This window comes from Oncorhynchus clarkii, chromosome 12 (assembly GCF_045791955.1).
Source record: "Oncorhynchus clarkii lewisi isolate Uvic-CL-2024 chromosome 12, UVic_Ocla_1.0, whole genome shotgun sequence".
NCBI classification, from domain to species: Eukaryota; Metazoa; Chordata; class Actinopteri; order Salmoniformes; family Salmonidae; genus Oncorhynchus; species Oncorhynchus clarkii.
Window position 1 is genome coordinate 14,604,699 of NC_092158.1, and position 17,545 is coordinate 14,622,243.

At 45.5% G+C, this 17,545-nt stretch overlaps 1 protein-coding gene across 1 annotated transcript; it reads right to left on the bottom strand.

The window, feature by feature from the left end:
• Positions 1–11,060: 11,060 nt before the first annotated feature.
• LOC139421876 (NADH dehydrogenase [ubiquinone] 1 alpha subcomplex subunit 8-like) lies at positions 11,061–16,442 on the bottom strand. Its single transcript, XM_071173005.1, has 4 exons — positions 16,225–16,442; positions 15,140–15,303; positions 13,071–13,236; positions 11,061–12,323 (listed from the first exon to the last, which is right to left on the bottom strand). Exons 1-4 carry the CDS (start codon positions 16,273–16,275, stop codon positions 12,186–12,188), a joined length of 519 nt encoding a protein of 172 aa, XP_071029106.1. The 5' UTR covers positions 16,276–16,442; the 3' UTR covers positions 11,061–12,185.
• Between the last annotated feature and the right edge of the window lie 1,103 nt (positions 16,443–17,545).

A 17,545-nucleotide genomic window follows, 5' to 3' on the forward strand; every position in this document is an offset into this window, starting at 1 on the left:
CAGAGGCAGCTGTTTATCGTTGTCTCTGATTGGGGATTATATTTAGGTGGCCATTATCCCTTTTGTGTTTGTGGGTTCTTATTCTATGTTTAGTTGCCTGTCTGCACTATTCGTATTAGCTTCACGTTTCGTTAGTTTTGTTAGTTTGTTCAGTGTTCTTTCTTTATTAAAATAAGAATGTATATATACCACGCTGCACCTTGGTCCGATCATTATGACGATCGTGACACAAACAAACAAAAATAATGTGAAATTTCAGTTTTTATGTTTAACACATTTCTAAAAACCTGTTTTTGCCTTGTCATTGTGGGTATTGTGTGTAGATTGATGAAGGAAAACAACTTTGAATACTTTCCAAAGGCACTGTATAACCTGCTCAGACATGTGGTGCTATTTCTTAACTGTTGGTTCCATCCCTGATGAAAGAGCATCAAGGTGTTCCTGTGGAATAGCGATGGACTGATATAACATGGAGATGTTACATCATGTTCCTTGGTTGCCATATTGGAATCTGGAATGACACCTGCACTATACCCCAGAGGCTAATAGAAGTGCATGCTGTAAAATCATCGACACACTCCAACTATCAGAATGACCTGGAACCAGTCCAGACATTCTATTCTACAAACTTCCTGGATAACAAGTGATGTCATAGTGGAGAGAATGTAGCAGAAAGCACCTGGGTGTGTGAAGGCATTTCCACTACGGACAACAATGTTTCAGAGGGGCAAAATCCTTTTGCATCCCTGCCAAACGTATGTACGTGCGTGTCTGAGGAGTGCTGGACTTCCTTCTATATCAGCCTGATGGTGTGTGTTAATTCCACCAACAGGCAAGAGCAGCTGCAGCCCGATGGGCCCATTCAGTAAACAGGATTTCTAACGTCCCACACTATCCTGCTGTGGTTACCTGAATAAATATATCCATCTCAACTTGTTGAACTTGTGGCTTGATAGTTAAGGGGGAGCTGAGGGAAAGGAATCCTAAAAGAGACAGATTCTGGACACAATCTTGTATCCGGAACACGTTAGGTGTGCCCTGGCGTGGGGAGGGGGGCAACTGACCAGTATTAGGAGGAAGTCCATTGCCTTGTGTTTAGACACAGGTCATAGGTCATAGGGAAGAGGATGAAAGGTGACAGTTGAGAGAAAGGGTTAGGGGAGCCAGGGTTAGGGGAGGGAGGATTAGGGGAGCCAGGGTTAGAGGAGGGAGGGTTAGGGGAGTTAGGGTTAGGGAAGGGAGAGTTAGGGGAGGGAGGGTTAGGGGAGCCAGGGTTAGAGGAGGGAGGGTTAGGGGAGCCAGGGTTAGAGGAGGGAGGGTTAGTTGAAGGAGGGTTAGGGGAGGGAGAGTTAGGGGAGCCAGGGTTAGAGGAGGGAGGGTTAGGGGAGGGAGGGTTAGAGGAGCCAGGGTTAGGGAAAGGAGGGTTAGAGGAGCCAGGATTAGGGGAGGGAGGGTTAGGGGAGCCAGGGTTAGGGGAGGGAGGGTTAGAGGGGGGAGGGAGGGTTAGAGGAGGGAGGGAGGGTTAGGGGAGCCAGGGTTAGGGGAGGGAGGGTTAGAGGAGCCAGGGTTAGGGGAGTCAGGGTTAGGGGAGGGAGGGTTAGGGGAGGGAGGTGACCTAGGCACGGCCGGCGGTGTGACTGATAGCCCACCAAGGCCTCAGCAAGCGAAGACGGGGGGAAAGACTAACCCACCTTGACATGTGTAGGAAACCCTAGCAGGCTGAGCTAGCAGTCAGATAGGAACCACTGGAGGAGCTGAGCTGCGCTGCGTCGTAACGCGTCCCTTTCAACTAAATCTGTTTAGATGAGAGCAGTAAAAAGGAATGCCTCCATATACCTCCTGGAAACCACACACAACTGCAGTAAAATGACATTGGCCAAAATGAATGGGTATTGGGTATTGGGCAACTGCGCAAACATATAGCAAACATGTAGCGCTGCCAACTAAAGTTCTCTCACTGAGCTTTGATTCTATATGTGTGTGGGAACTAGTTAATAAGGATAGACAACAGCAAAGTGGCTTTAACAACGACTTAAGAAGGTTTGCATTGACTAGTAGACATGAAAATGAAGAAAGGCCATCCTAAGATTGGAGGAGGTAAGAGAATAGAGAGAAGCCGTGGCGAGAAAGGGAGGAGAGAAGAGGGGGAGGAGTGGATGAGGGAGAGGAGTGGATGAGGGAGAAGAGTGGATGAGGGAGAGGAGTGGATGAGGGAGAGGAGTGGATGAGGGAGAAGAGTGGATGAGAGAGAAGAGTGGATGAGGGAGAGGAGTGGATGAGGGAGAGGAGTGGATGAGGGAGAAGAGTGGATGAGGGAGAGAAGTGGATGAGGGAGAAGAGTGGATGAGGGAGAGGAGTGGATGAGGGAGAGGAGTGGATGAGGGAGAAGAGTGGATGAGGGAGAGGAGTGGATGAGGGAGAGGAGTGGATGAGGGAGAGGAGTGGATGAGGGAGAAGAGTGGATGAGGGAGAGAAGTGGATGAGGCAGAAGAGTGGATGAGGGAGAGGAGTGGATGAGAGAGAGAGTAAGTGGAAGATGGACATGTAGATGCACTATCTCTTGACCCTCGGCTTGGCTGAGAAGACCGGGGAGAGAAATAACTTTTTGGAATTCTAACTCTCCCCACTGAGAGAAAACGATGAATCGGCAGGAGTTTCAACAAGCATTGGCGTACATGACAGGGGGGCTGTCTCCATCTTTCCAGCTCTTCTGCGCAGAGAGGAGAGGAGAGGATTTTTATCTTGCATGCCACGGTGGAACAGAGAAGCTGTAAATAGTCCTGAGGCCAGGGTTACGTTCCAAATGGAACCTTATTCCCTACATAGTGCACTACTTTTGACCAGGGCCCTATAGGGAAAAGGGTGCCTTTTGGGAGTGAACCCAGGGCTGTATCTCAGGAGGAGTAATGAAGGCCTGGGATGGAGCCAACACAAACACAGGCCAGAGCCAGCCCAGAAGGATCCGCAGCACCACTCCACTGTGCCCACACACACACAGTCATGTGTGGGCAGGCATACACAGACATACATGCATGTGCTCATCTGCGTAACACACACACGCATCCATCCATCATTCAACAGATGGTTCTTCCCCTCACTGACTCAAATAGTAGTCAAACAACAGACACAACCATTTTGTATCCTGTGTTTTGAACCTAACCCCCAAGTACTCATCTGTGAGTACTGTAATTCTAGACCTAATATTGGACAAAAAAAATACAAATCCTCCTGCCAGTGTATAACAATACCCAGGGGATAAAAAAGAGTTTAACAAGACCACTCTGAGTCCTAAATGGCACCATATATATACACCCTATATATAGTGCACTACATAGGGAATAGGGTGTCATTTAGGACACAACCCACAACTCATGGAGTGTTAAGCAGAGACAACATTCTGGGGAGAAATAGGAGTCCTTTAAACATATCATGTCAACACACAGTCTTCACATTAGAGGCTGTTAACACTGATTAAAAAGCACATTCTATTGTTCCTGAAGAAGAGAGGTGTAAACTCTTTACAGATATATTTACCTTACTAGCACAGCACTATTCAAGGTAACAAATTGAAATAATATAAACAATGTATTTTTTAAATAAAAATGAACAAATGTTCCTGGACAGATATCAGACCAGGGAACACATATAGAAACTGAACAAGTTGAAAGTGATCATTTTTGGGGATTCCCATTTGCACATACAGTAGATCTACCGAGGGTCACCTGGCTGCATCACCAGAGAGTCACCTGGCTGCGTCATCAGAGAGTCTCCTGGCTGCGTCATCAGAGAGTCACCTGGCTGCGTCATCAGAGAGTCTCCTGGCTGCGTCATCAGAGTCACCTGGCCGCGTCATCAGAGAGTCACCTCGCCGCGTCATCAGAGAGTCACCTGGCCGCGTCATCACAGAGTCACCTGGCTGCGTCATCAGAGAGTCACCTGGCTGCGTCATCAGAGAGTCACCTGGCTGCGTCATCAGAGAGTCACCTGGCTGCGTCATCAGAGTCACCTGGCTGCGTCATCAGAGGGTCACCTGGCTGCGTCATCAGAGGGTCACCTGGCTGCGTCATCAGAGAGTCACCTGGCTGCGTCATCAGAGAGTCACCTGGCTGCGTCATCAGAGGGTCACCTGGCTGCGTCATCAGAGAGTCACCTGGCCGCGTCATCAGAGGGTCACCTGGCTGTGTCATCAGAGGGTCACCTGGCTGCGTCATCAGAGAGTCACCTGGCCGCGTCATCAGAGGGTCACCTGGCTGCGTCATCAGAGAGTCACCTGGCTGCGTCATCAGAGAGTCACCTGGCTGCATCATCAGAGAGTCACCTGGCTGCGTCATCAGAGTCACCTGGCTGCGTCATCAGAGGGTCACCTGGCTGCGTCATCAGAGAGTCACCTGGCCGCGTCATCAGAGGGTCACCTGGCTGTGTCATCAGAGGGTCACCTGGCTGCGTCATCAGAGAGTCACCTGGCCGCGTCATCAGAGGGTCACCTGGCTGCGTCATCAGAGGGTCACCTGGCTGCGTCATCAGAGAGTCACCTGGCTGCGTCATCAGAGTCACCTGGCTGCATCATCAGAGGGTCACCTGGCTGCGTTATCAGAGAGTCACCTGGCTGTGTCATCAGAGAGCTGTGGGGTGAGAGAGAGCTCACATGCGCTGTCTTGTCTTGTCCCTGCTAACACCTCGCTCACTGAAACACACACACACCGTTATTAAATGTTAGCTTAACCAAACCATTCATAGGCATTTGAAAAGGCGTATTTGAAGTGTAAAGCCACTGGAACGTAAAACAGTGAATCTGTCACTTTAAAAAGGCTCTGTCATCCTCTATGATTCCCTCTTTAAAGGGGGGCAGGTAGCCTAGTGATTAAGAGCAGTGAGCCAGTAACCAAAAGGTTGCTGATTTGAACCCTGAGCCATCAAGGTGGAAAAATCAGCTGTTCTGCCCTTGACCAAGGCAGTTAACCCCCAAAAACAACTGCTGTCTGGGCGCCGTGGATGTGGATTAAGGCAGCCCCCCGTACCTCTCTGATTCAGAGGGGTTGTGTTAAATGTGGAAGACACATTTCAGTTGAATACATTCAGTTGTGTGACTGACTAGGTATCCCCCTTTGTGATAACATTAGAATATTAATTTTCTGAGTAATTATTTAATTTATGCAGCATTTAGACACACAATATGAATCTGCATATTCAGCCACCTTTAAAAGGACCCTGAAATGACAATACTTTGAAATGTTGATATCTGGCTGAAAAGCATTAACTTGCCAAATGAATTCATTCCAAGAGGCCTCTGGGTAGACATTAGAGAAGGTCGGAGGGAAACTACGGAAAGAAACAGCTTTCTATGTTGGCCTAAACTGTTCCTTGGTGCCCTGATTTCTGTAATTGCTCAGGCAGGACACCAGAGGTTGTGGTGGTTGTGTGGGGTTTGTAGAGTAGGTCCCTCATGTCAAACACATGACAGTAATCCCATTAAAATGCAAGAATTCTTCCTCTGCTAATCATGTTCATGTTATGGAACATGTTTTGCGTTACTCCAAAAATGTGCCAGGATTTTTCCAACTTCAGTCGAAAGACATTCGGGGAGCAATGCAACTCTCTCTCTGTTGGCTAAACTAGACCTGGGTTCAAATACTATTTAAAATACGGAGAGTTTGGCTTTAGCCTCACTGGAGTACCTGATTGGCAGGATTTGCCCTTTTGGAACTTTTCTATTGGCTTCATTACAACAGACAAGCTTAATCAAGCACAGTGTAGGTATATGAAATTATTTCAAATATTATTTGAGCCCAGCTCTGGGTTTAACAAGCGAGAGAGAGAAGACTAGTCCAGGGATTATTTAGACTAGACTGGGTGGGGATCTGGGGAGTGACTTCCAGTCCCAGATCTCTTTGTACTCTACAAAATGACAATTCCCATGAGTGGCAGAGTCAGACTGGCTATTAAGTACAACCTGCATGGGAGTTCAAAGCAGGCAAGTACATGTTGAGAAGAAACATTAAAGCAGAAGTCAACCCTTGTACGGAACAGAGAGCTCAACAGAGGACTAGAGGATAAACAAATCAAATAGGTCTGCTTGACGAGGTTCATAATGGCATTGATACTTTTTTGGCATATTTGCGAGACAAGACAAACTCATTTGCATTTTGATTGATTCAACACCCTCATAGCAAAAGCAATCAAGAACTGCCAAAAAATCTAGGTGATTGCCTTGACTAAAGAAGGATTTTGAGGGAGCATTACTACAACTAACAATGAAGGACATTCAGCTATACCAAACACTAAATAGGGAAAGACACAGTGCTTATGGAAATACTTCCTTTGACATCTCATAGAATTCCATCCCTATTCTCCAACACAAGAGGACCTGATGACTGTGAGATTAAAACATTTGGGCAGCAGCTGAATGTTTGTACCCACGAGCCACCGCCACTTCAAATATTTCATTTGATTCTGTCAAAGTGGTGGGCTGAACAGTGGGAATATTGACAGTTGGGGAAGGTTAATTAGTTTGTGTTTTAGCACTGCGGTTTACTGTCCCGAGCGGGCTGTTGCTTCGAGAAAATCCTGTGTTGAATTTCTTTCCTCTGCCAGAGTAGGCTTCCTGCAGCAGGTCAAATTCAACTGTTGGTGGCCTCCCCCTTTCCTGAGGGGCTCTGAGCCGGGCCTGCCACGAGCCACTAGACCCACCCCCCTCTACTAGAGACACTGGACTCCACCCTCAACTCCTCTGCCCACCACACGCAGGCAGGCCCTGCCTTGTGCCACTCCATCACCTCTCGAACCCCTCCCCCTTCATCCCCTCCATCCCACTGCACATCACCCAGGTCAGGACCACCGCTGTCAGACGCTTCCTGCACGAGCCACCGGTACAGACCAGAGACCACATCTCAGGGGATCTTCAGGGGATTTCTACAGAAGACAATCAGCCCTCTGACAAATGAGTTTCTCTTATTAGGAGAGGATAGGAATGTAGCTATCACAGTAATGTCTCCTATGTTGAAGTCTTCTAAATTCAATGAGATCAATCTCATCTGTGATTTGGTTTTAGAGGACAGAGAGGCTGTTTTATAGAGGACAGAGAGGCTGTTTTATAGAGGACAGAGAGGCTGTTTTGTAGAGGACAGAGGTTGTTTTGTAGAGGACAGAGAGGCTGTTTTATAGAGGACAGAGAGGCTGTTTTATAGAGGACAAAGAGGCTGTTTTATAGAGGACGGAGAGGCTGTTTTATAGAGGACAGAGAGGTTGTTTTGTAGAGGACAGAGAGACTGTTTTGTAGAGGACAGAGGCTGTTTTGTAGAGGACAAAGAGGCTGTTTTATAGAGGACAGAGAGGAGGTTTAATAGAGGACAGAGAGGCTGTTTTATAGAGGACAGAGTCTGTTTTCTAGAGGATGAAGAGGCTGTTTTCTAGAGGATGAAGAGGCTGTTTTCTAGAGGATGAAGAGGCTGTTTTCTAGAGGATGAAGAGGCTGTTTTATAGAGGATGAAGAGGCTGTTTTATAGCGGAAGAATAGGCTGTTTTCTAGAGGATGAAGAGGCTGTTTTATAGAGGATGAAGAGGCTGTTTTATAGAGGATGAAGAGGCTGTTTTATAGAGGATGAAGAGGCTGTTTTATAGAGGATGAAGAGGCTGTTTTATAGAGGATGAAGAGGCTGTTTTATAGAGGATGAAGAGGCTGTTTTATAGAGGATGAAGAGGCTGTTTTATAGAGGATGAAGAGGCTGTTTTCTAGAGGATGAAGAGGCTGTTTTATAGAGGATGAAGAGGCTGTTTTCTAGAGGATGAAGAGGCTGTTTTCTAGAGGATGAAGAGGCTGTTTTCTAGAGGATGAAGAGGCTGTTTTATAGAGGATGAAGAGGCTGTTTTCTAGAGGATGAAGAGGCTGTTTTCTAGAGGATGAAGAGGCTGTTTTATAGAGGATGAAGAGGCTGTTTTATAGAGGATGAAGAGGCTGTTTTCTAGAGGATGAAGAGGCTGTTTTCTAGAGGATGAAGAGGCTGTTTTATAGAGGACAAAGAGGCTGTTTTATAGAGGACAGAGAGGAGGTTTTATAGAGGACGGGGAGGCTGTTTTATAGAGGACAGAGAGGCTGTTTAATAGAGGACAGAGTCTGTTTTCTAGAGGATGAAGAGGCTGTTTTCTAGAGGACAAAGAGGCTGTTTTATAGAGGATGGAGAGGCTGTTTTTCTAGAGGATGAAGAGGCTATTTTATAGAGGACAGCGAGGCTGTTTCTAGAGGATGAAGAGGCTGTTTTCTAGAGGACAAAGAGGCTGTGAGAAAAATATCCAGAATGTCCAGTGACTGGATGTCCTCACTACTTAAAGACTTATGATCAAATACAAAAGAAACAGTAGTGCACTACCGAGGAAATAGGTTGCTATTTGGGATGCAGCTTCTGTATTCCTGACAGCAACAGGCAGCCCTGCTTCTCCCCCTGCCAAGGACCTCTGACTATACACTGCACTGACATCAGACCTCAGACTATACACTGCACTGACATCAGACCTCAGACTATACACTGCACTGACATCAGACCTCAGATTATACACTGCACTGACATCAGACCTCAGACTATACACTGCACTGACATCAGACCTCAGACTATACACTGCACTGACATCAGACCTCAGACTATACACTGCACTGACAGACCTCAGATTATACACTGCACTGACATCAGATTATACACTGCACTGACATCAGACCTCAGACTATACACTGCACTGACAGACCTCAGACTATACACTGCACTGACATCAGACTATACACTGCACTGACATCAGACCTCAGACTATACACTGCACTGACAGACCTCAGACTATACACTGCACTGACATCAGACCTCAGATTATACACTGCATTGACAGACCTCAGACTATACACTGCACTGACATCAGACTATACACTGCACTGACATCAGACCTCAGACTATACACTGCACTGACATCAGACTACACACGGCACTGACAGATCTCAGATTATACACTGCACTGACATCAGACTATACACTGCACTGACATCAGACCTCAGACTATACACTGCACTGACAGACCTCAGATTATACACTGCACTGACAGACCTCAGATTATACACTGCACTGACATCAGACCTCAGATTATACACTGCATTGACAGACCTCAGATTATACACTGCACTGACAGACCTCAGTTTATACACTGCACTGACATCAGACCTCAGATTATACACTGCACTGACATCAGACCTCAGACTATACACTGCACTGACAGACCTCAGATTATACACTGCACTGACAGACCTCATATTATATACTGCACTGACAGACCTCAGATTATACACTGCACTGACAGACCTCAGATTATATACTGCACTGACAGACCTCAGACTATACACTGCACTGACATCAGACCTCAGACTATACACTGCACTGACATCAGACCTCAGACTATACACTGCACTGACATCAGACCTCAGACTATACACTGCACTGACAGACCTCAGATTATACACTGCACTGACAGACCTCATATTATACACTGCACTGACAGACCTCAGATTATACACTGCACTGACAGACCTCAGATTATACACTGCACTGACATCAGACCTCAGACTATACACTGCACTGACAGACCTCAGATTATACACTGCACTGACAGACCTCATATTATACACTGCACTGACAGACCTCAGATTATACACGGCACTGACAGACCTCAGATTATACACTGCACTGACAGACCTCATATTATACACTGCACTGACAGACCTCAGATTATACACTGCACTGACATCAGACCTCAGATTATACACTGCACTGACATCAGACCTCAGACTATACACTGCACTGACATCAGACCTCAGATTATACACTGCACTGACATCAGACCTCAGATTATACACTGCACTGACATCAGACCTCAGATTATACACTGCACTGACATCAGACCTCAGATTATACACTGCACTGACATCAGACCTCAGATTATACACTGCACTGACATCAGACCTCAGACTATACACTGCACTGACATCAGACCTCAGACTATACACTGCACTGACAGACCTCAGATTATACACTGCACTGACATCAGATTATACACTGCACTGACATCAGACCTCAGACTATACACTGCACTGACAGACCTCAGACTATACACTGCACTGACATCAGACTATACACTGCACTGACATCAGACCTCAGACTATACACTGCACTGACAGACCTCAGACTATACACTGCACTGACATCAGACCTCAGATTATACACTGCATTGACAGACCTCAGACTATACACTGCACTGACATCAGACTATACACTGCACTGACATCAGACCTCAGACTATACACTGCACTGACATCAGACTACACACGGCACTGACAGATCTCAGATTATACACTGCACTGACATCAGACTATACACTGCACTGACATCAGACCTCAGACTATACACTGCACTGACAGACCTCAGATTATACACTGCACTGACAGACCTCAGATTATACACTGCACTGACATCAGACCTCAGATTATACACTGCATTGACAGACCTCAGATTATACACTGCACTGACAGACCTCAGTTTATACACTGCACTGACATCAGACCTCAGATTATACACTGCACTGACATCAGACCTCAGACTATACACTGCACTGACATCAGACCTCAGATTATACACTGCACTGACAGACCTCATATTATATACTGCACTGACAGACCTCATATTATACACTGCACTGACAGACCTCAGATTATACACGGCACTGACAGACCTCAGATTATACACTGCACTGACAGACCTCATATTATACACTGCACTGACAGACCTCAGATTATACACTGCACTGACATCAGACCTCAGATTATACACTGCACTGACATCAGACCTCAGACTATACACTGCACTGACATCAGACCTCAGATTATACACTGCACTGACATCAGACCTCAGATTATACACTGCACTGACATCAGACCTCAGATTATACACTGCACTGACATCAGACCTCAGATTATACACTGCACTGACATCAGACCTCAGATTATACACTGCACTGACATCAGACCTCAGACTCCATTCCTGTTTGGAATTGTTTTTTATTTTTTACTTAACGCTTTTTCTTAAAACTGCATTGTTAGTTAAGGGCTTGTAAGTAAGCATTTCCCTGTAAGGTCTACCTACACCTGTTGTATTTGGCTCATGTGACAAATACAATTTGATTTGTTTTAGATTTACATATTTACACCTTTATAACCCTAACCCTTTATAATATAAAAATACATCAGGAGTCACTAAACAAACAAAGGCCTTATGCTTGTTAACATTTTAGTGAAGAGTACACTACAGGGTCAGAGTAATATGGTGATTTCTCTGTAGGGACAATCAAGTTTCATTGAGAACCTTTGAGGCCAGTTCCAATACTCATTAGACAGTTTCTTTGTCAGACAGTGTGTGGATATCAACAGCCTTCTTTCTATACGACTCTGAGGCGTCGTCCCAAATGGCACTCCAGGGATCTGGTCAAAAGTAGTGCACTATATAAGAAATAGGGTGCAAGTTGGGAAGCAGACTGTCTTTGAACTGACCCCGTCTGTCTTCCCAGGACCATCCTCCGGGTCTCAGGGAGGAAGTGAGCAGGGAGAACAGGAGGAAACTGGACAGTGCTCATGGGTACTGACCCTGAACCCAACAATACAGTTGATGATGACTACACTGCAGGATTTCAAAGGGGGTGAGACACCCTGTCTGCAACATCATAACTTAAATCAATGATCTCCTACAGTTTGTAGAAAATACATTTCCTTGAGTCTTTTGAACCAAACGCAAAAATACAAGACATTTCAGCTGAACATTCCCTTTAAAACCGACGTGTAACATTCTAATTACCAGACAGGAGATTTCTAAAACAACTTCAACATTTAGTATTTATTTCACAACAATAAACACAAGTAGTTTTTGTTCATTCATGATCATTTTTACAACATAGGAGGAGATGTGACGATGGCTGGTGCACGCAGACGTCCCATCCTGTCCAACCAGGTCTGATGATGGTGGCTGTACTGGACAAGACAGCAGGCATGATGGGATAGGCTCTGGAGGACTGCCTTCCGGTGTAGGGTGAAGTTGCCCCTAGTTTTGCATCCCCCCCCCCTCACTAATGGTTAAGGTGAGGATTGGTGCGGAGGCTGGGAAGATTACCCTTTACCAGCTCCAAAAGAAGAGTCTGCTGCCGTGCTTGGCTGGCTGCAGCTGGCCCTCGATCACAGGGTTGGGCTCTGGCCGGGGTCTCGAGTGGTAAGCATTCTCAGGAAGGGGACGAGAGGTGTCCACCTTTGTCACCTGAAGAGAAACACAGGAGCCGAAACGTTAAATAAATCCACAGCAAAAAGGAGAGGAGCCGGGGAGCAGGCAGACTGGTTTGTAGGCCTGTACTAAGAACACAAGTGCATGTTTTGCTGGTAAAAGAGAAAGCATATTGGTTCAATGAAGATCTGTGTCAACAGGCTTAGAGCTGTTTTCAAATGTGAGAGAGTACGGTTTACCTAGCAGTTGCACCGCTGATGGAGGACAGAGACAAATGGAGAGTACTAACCCGCTGGTAGTATAGGTAAGAGAATGGGAGAGGGTTTTAAACATCCATAATAACAGGAGTTGGTCAAAATGAAGGTCCAATACATAGAGAATGTTCAATCATTCTTTTGTTGTTCCCAAACGTGATCTTTTAATTGAATCACCCAAAGCTTTATTGAAAGATGATGTCTGGGAGCAGCAGAGAGGTCCCGTGTGGCTCAGTTGGTAGAGCATGCCGCTTATAACACCAGGGTTGTGGGTTCAATTCTCACAAGGGACCAGTAACAGAAAAACACGTATGAAAAATGTGGACTCCACCCTCAACTCCTCTGCCCACCACACGCAGGCAGGCCCTGCCTTGTGCCACGCCATCACCTCTCGAACCCCTTCCCCTTCATCCCCTCCATCCCACTGCACATCACCCAGGTCAGGACCACCACTTAACTACTGTTAAGTCGCTCTGCGTCTACTAAATGAGCCAACTTCTCCTTCTGGTAATAGTTTAAAGGGCCTCACCTTGGACAGTTCTCCCAGGTTGGGTCTCTCCCAGCCCAGCTTGTCCTGCACACAACTGTCAAAGGCCTGCTGCTGTTGGCGGCACTGACGCAGCTCTGCCAGGTTGGAGTAGTCCAGGCAGGTCCAGTACTCTGTGAAGGACTCAGCACAGCTCCCCTTTATCTGCCTGGAGGAAACATTAAGGAAACATCTGATTAGCACACTGTTGTTGTTGTTTAATTTAACTAAGAACAAATTCTTATTTTACGATGACTGCCTACCCCGGCCACACCCTCGCCTACCCCGGCCAAACCCTCGCCTACCCCGGCCAAACCCTCGCCTACTTGGCACTACTTTTGACCAGATCCCTGGAGTGCCATTTGGGACGAAGCCTCAGAGTCGTATAGAGAGAAGGCTGTTGATATCCACACACTGTCTGACAAAGAAACGGTCTAATGAGTATTGGAACTGGCCTCAAAGGTTCTCAATGAAACTTGATTGTCTCTACAGAGAAATCACCATATTACTCTGACCCTGTAGTGTACTCTTCACTAAAATGTTAACAAGCATTAGTGATTCCTTATGTATTTTTATATTATAAAGGGTTACGGTTATAAAGGTGTAAATAGCCCTATGGGACTCCCAATCACAGCCGGTTGTGATAGAGCCTGGAATCGAAGCAGAGTCTGTAGTGACACCTCTAGCACTGAGACGCTGTGTCTTAGACCGCTGCGCCACTCAGGTGACAATTCAGACAGAATTCCTTCCCCAGGCATCTATTTACTTATTTAAGCCCTCGGTTCTTTTAAGGAGCATAGGCTGTTGACAAATGTCCCCCATCTCACACAGGCAACTGAATTGAGTTCTAAATGTATCACTTTCCCTACATGCTGGACAAGAGTTGGCTTTCTTATGCTCAAATTAACACTTGAGTACATACTACATACTATTATGATCCTGGATAAAACTTGTTTTAACTATCTAGCTAGCCCTATGTCAATTGACCTTTTTAAATGTGGGCAAGGTACCACTTCAAGGTAGGTGTAGGACCTCCAAAAGAATAAACAACCAGTTGTAATTACAAGTTTGACAAAACCTTGTACCATTACAATAATGCCATCTTTTACCACTCAGCCTGTTTACATCTGGGAGCAGAACTGTTTATGTGTTCCTGCTTTGGAAGTGGGGTTTTATTTGTGGACCTTACACAGAGCAAGCCTGCATGTCAAACCCAGCCCAATTCACAGACAGATACCAGTCACTGCAGAGGTATGTGCCTGTGTGTCCGGCATTAATAGGTGTTATTAGTGCACAGCGGCCTTCTGTAAACAAAGCCGCCAGTCAACCCCCACGGTGAGACAACCCATGAAAACCATAAGCCGTGGCCATCTCAGTCACCAGATATCAACCCAATTGAATACTTATGGAAGATTCAGAAGCGGTGCATGAGAACGTTTTCCACCACCATCAACGAAACACCAAATGATGGAATTTCTTGTGCAAGAATCCCTCGCATCCCTCCAAGAGTTCCATCAAAGCTGTTCTGGCTCGTTGTGGCCCAACGCCATGTTAAGATACTAGGTTGGGGTTTCCTTTATTTTGTCAGTTACCTGTATATCCCATGTCTGACTGACAGATAGCATATAGTTAGCATATAGTTAGCCTACCACTCTCTTGACTCTTATTGGTCAGTTGCAGAACAGAAGTGAAATGGAAACTGTACGCTTTAAGTTGAAATCTATTCACCCTGTTGTAATGACCATATGAAAACACCCAGGTTGAGGCTTTATTCGGCTGAAAACTGTTGACAGAACCATGAATCTAAAACGGCAGACAGCAAAGTTCAGCAAAAGCTGCTGGATGTGGATCAGCCTTTTCATACAGTAAACATACATCAAAGTCGTGGCAAGGGTTCACATCTTTTCAATTTCTGTTGTAAAAACACATGCAGGCTTAAGATCTTATATTATGTCATCACAACTATTAGTGGTCCTTAATCATGCTAAACCAGCATTAAAGTGACTCATGTGAAACAGACCAACATTTTTCATGTGGGTGTTTAATAATCAGTCAACACTATGATTACCTACCTGAAGAAGTTAAGTGCACACTCGTTGACTTTCCTCCCTTCGTTCAGACACTTCCTAGGGTCCTTCTCCTCCCAGCGACAGAGCATGAACTCCTTGTTGGCCTTGTCACACTGTGAGCCATAGTGGTGGGCAGCTCCCTTCAGCACCGCAGATGACACACTGATCTACACAGGGGCGAGGGCAGAATGAGACTCTACAGACACTACTCAACACGGACACACACACACTGTACATAGACAAGTGTATAGCTTACTTCAATTTCAAACCCTAAACAGCCGAATATAATGACACAAGCCAAAGGTGAACATTGTCAGATATGCCATCTTTGAAAAAAAACATTACTTTTTGAGAGCATAAATCTGGCGTACTAGTGTTTTTGATCATGGCAATCAGAGGGGCACGAGCTCCTATTTCTTACAGGTCTCATTTTATTCCGTTCAAAATGTATTGCTCAGAATACAAATCACGACATTATATCGATGTCTTTGGATGCGCCCCAAACATCAACTGTATTCTTGTTGTAGGCCAACTGAAGTTGCCCTGTAAATGCACTCAAGGACAGGCTAAATATCATAACCGATTGACAGTTAGCCAAAAATACATTTTGATGTGAGACAACTTGAGGGAGGGGAATTAAATTAAACCAAGTAGCTAGCTAGCCAGAACGCATAAAATCACTTCCATGATAATAGACTTATGATAATAGGCAAGCTTGCTAGGTATCTTGCATTGTACGGTATCACAACATGTTTTTATAGTAACAGCTGTAGCTGTCCCAAACAGGGACTGCTGTACATAAATTAAACGCTAGCTAAATTATAGTACCTAACGTTTGCTAGCATTAATCTTTCACTTCCAGATCACAGCAAGTAACGTTAGCTGACGGTATCACAATCGATTCAATACTTTGCAATCAACACGACACCTAGAAAACGAAAGCTAGTAACCTTGTTGGAAAGCCAGTATTTAACAAGCTTGCTAGCTAACAACAGCCTGCTATGCTAGCTCCAGTTGGATTGCTGATTTAGCTAACTTTGCTAGCATTGCTAACCAGATTGTTTCTCAACGTTACGCCTCGTTCTTACCTCCTCAACATTCAAGTCATTAAAAGTGGGAACCTCCACCGAACCCGGCATGGTCCGGTTTCTGTCAGATTAATCAAAATGAAAGAACAATGTCATACACACTCAAGGTCCTCGTCTAGCTACTGGACGAGGCCGCACAAGGAAGGTCAGTGAGTGCATTGCGCATGTCTACAGGTTTGAAACGCATTTCTGTGACGTGTAGAAACCGAAAGAATAACACCAAAGATACTGTGGTTTACACGAATTTAAACGCCGAGTTAACTTGTTTTACGATTGGTTTCCTTCTTCATTGGAGATAGAACACCCCGGTGGCGTTAATCCATTTAGTTTTGTCGCCTTGGACAGGTTAAGCAATCCTCAATCTGATGGTGTTGGCTATCACAATCCTGACGTCTGGAGGATCTATCACTCCTGCTTAATTAACTCAGGACAGGAGGACCCTGCATCAAGCAAGCCAGGAGATAGACTTTACCAGAGACAATGTGCTCAAGGAGTGGTACTTCCTGGCACGAGTTTGGACAAGCCAACAGACTGGCAGGATTTCCACCAACTGTACTATTTAGGTGCCACTGTCTGTCAAGTCAAATCACGTTTAATTTGTCACATACACATGGTTAGCAGATGTTAATGAGTGTAGCGAAATGCTTGTGCTTCTAGTTCCGACAGTGCAGTAATATCTAACAAGTAATCTAACAATTCTCCAACAACTAACTAATAAACACAAATCTAAAGGGGTGAATGAGAACATGTACATATAAATATATGGATGAGCAATGGCCGAGCGACAAAGGCAAGGTGCAGTAGATTGTATATACATGTGCTATGAGTAATGTAAGATATGTAAACATTATTAAAGTGACATTATTTAGAGTGGCATAAAGTGACTAGTGATCCATTTATTAAAGTAGCCAGTGATTGGGTCTCAATGTAGGCTGCAGCCTCGCCGAGTGTGTGATTGCTGTTTGGCAGTCTGATGGCATTTTTCAGTCTTTCGGTCCCAACTTTGATGCATCTGTACTGACCTTGCCTTCTGGATGGTAGCGATGTGAACAGGCAGTGGCTCGGGTGGTTGATGTGCTCAATTGAAGTCTCAATCAAGCTGAGGATTATGTTTGATCAAACAGAGTTTAGGATGCTGACAGTGATTACTTCTCTCAATAGGGCCATGAGGGAATATCAGGATTTCCCATGGCAGAATGCCATAGACTTGATTCGGGCCCGGACTGGTAATGGTGAGGTCGGAAACGCTCTGGACGGGAATAATGCAGGGCACTGGGTAGGATGGTGCTTTGTCTCCGTACACAACAGAAAGGGACAACCG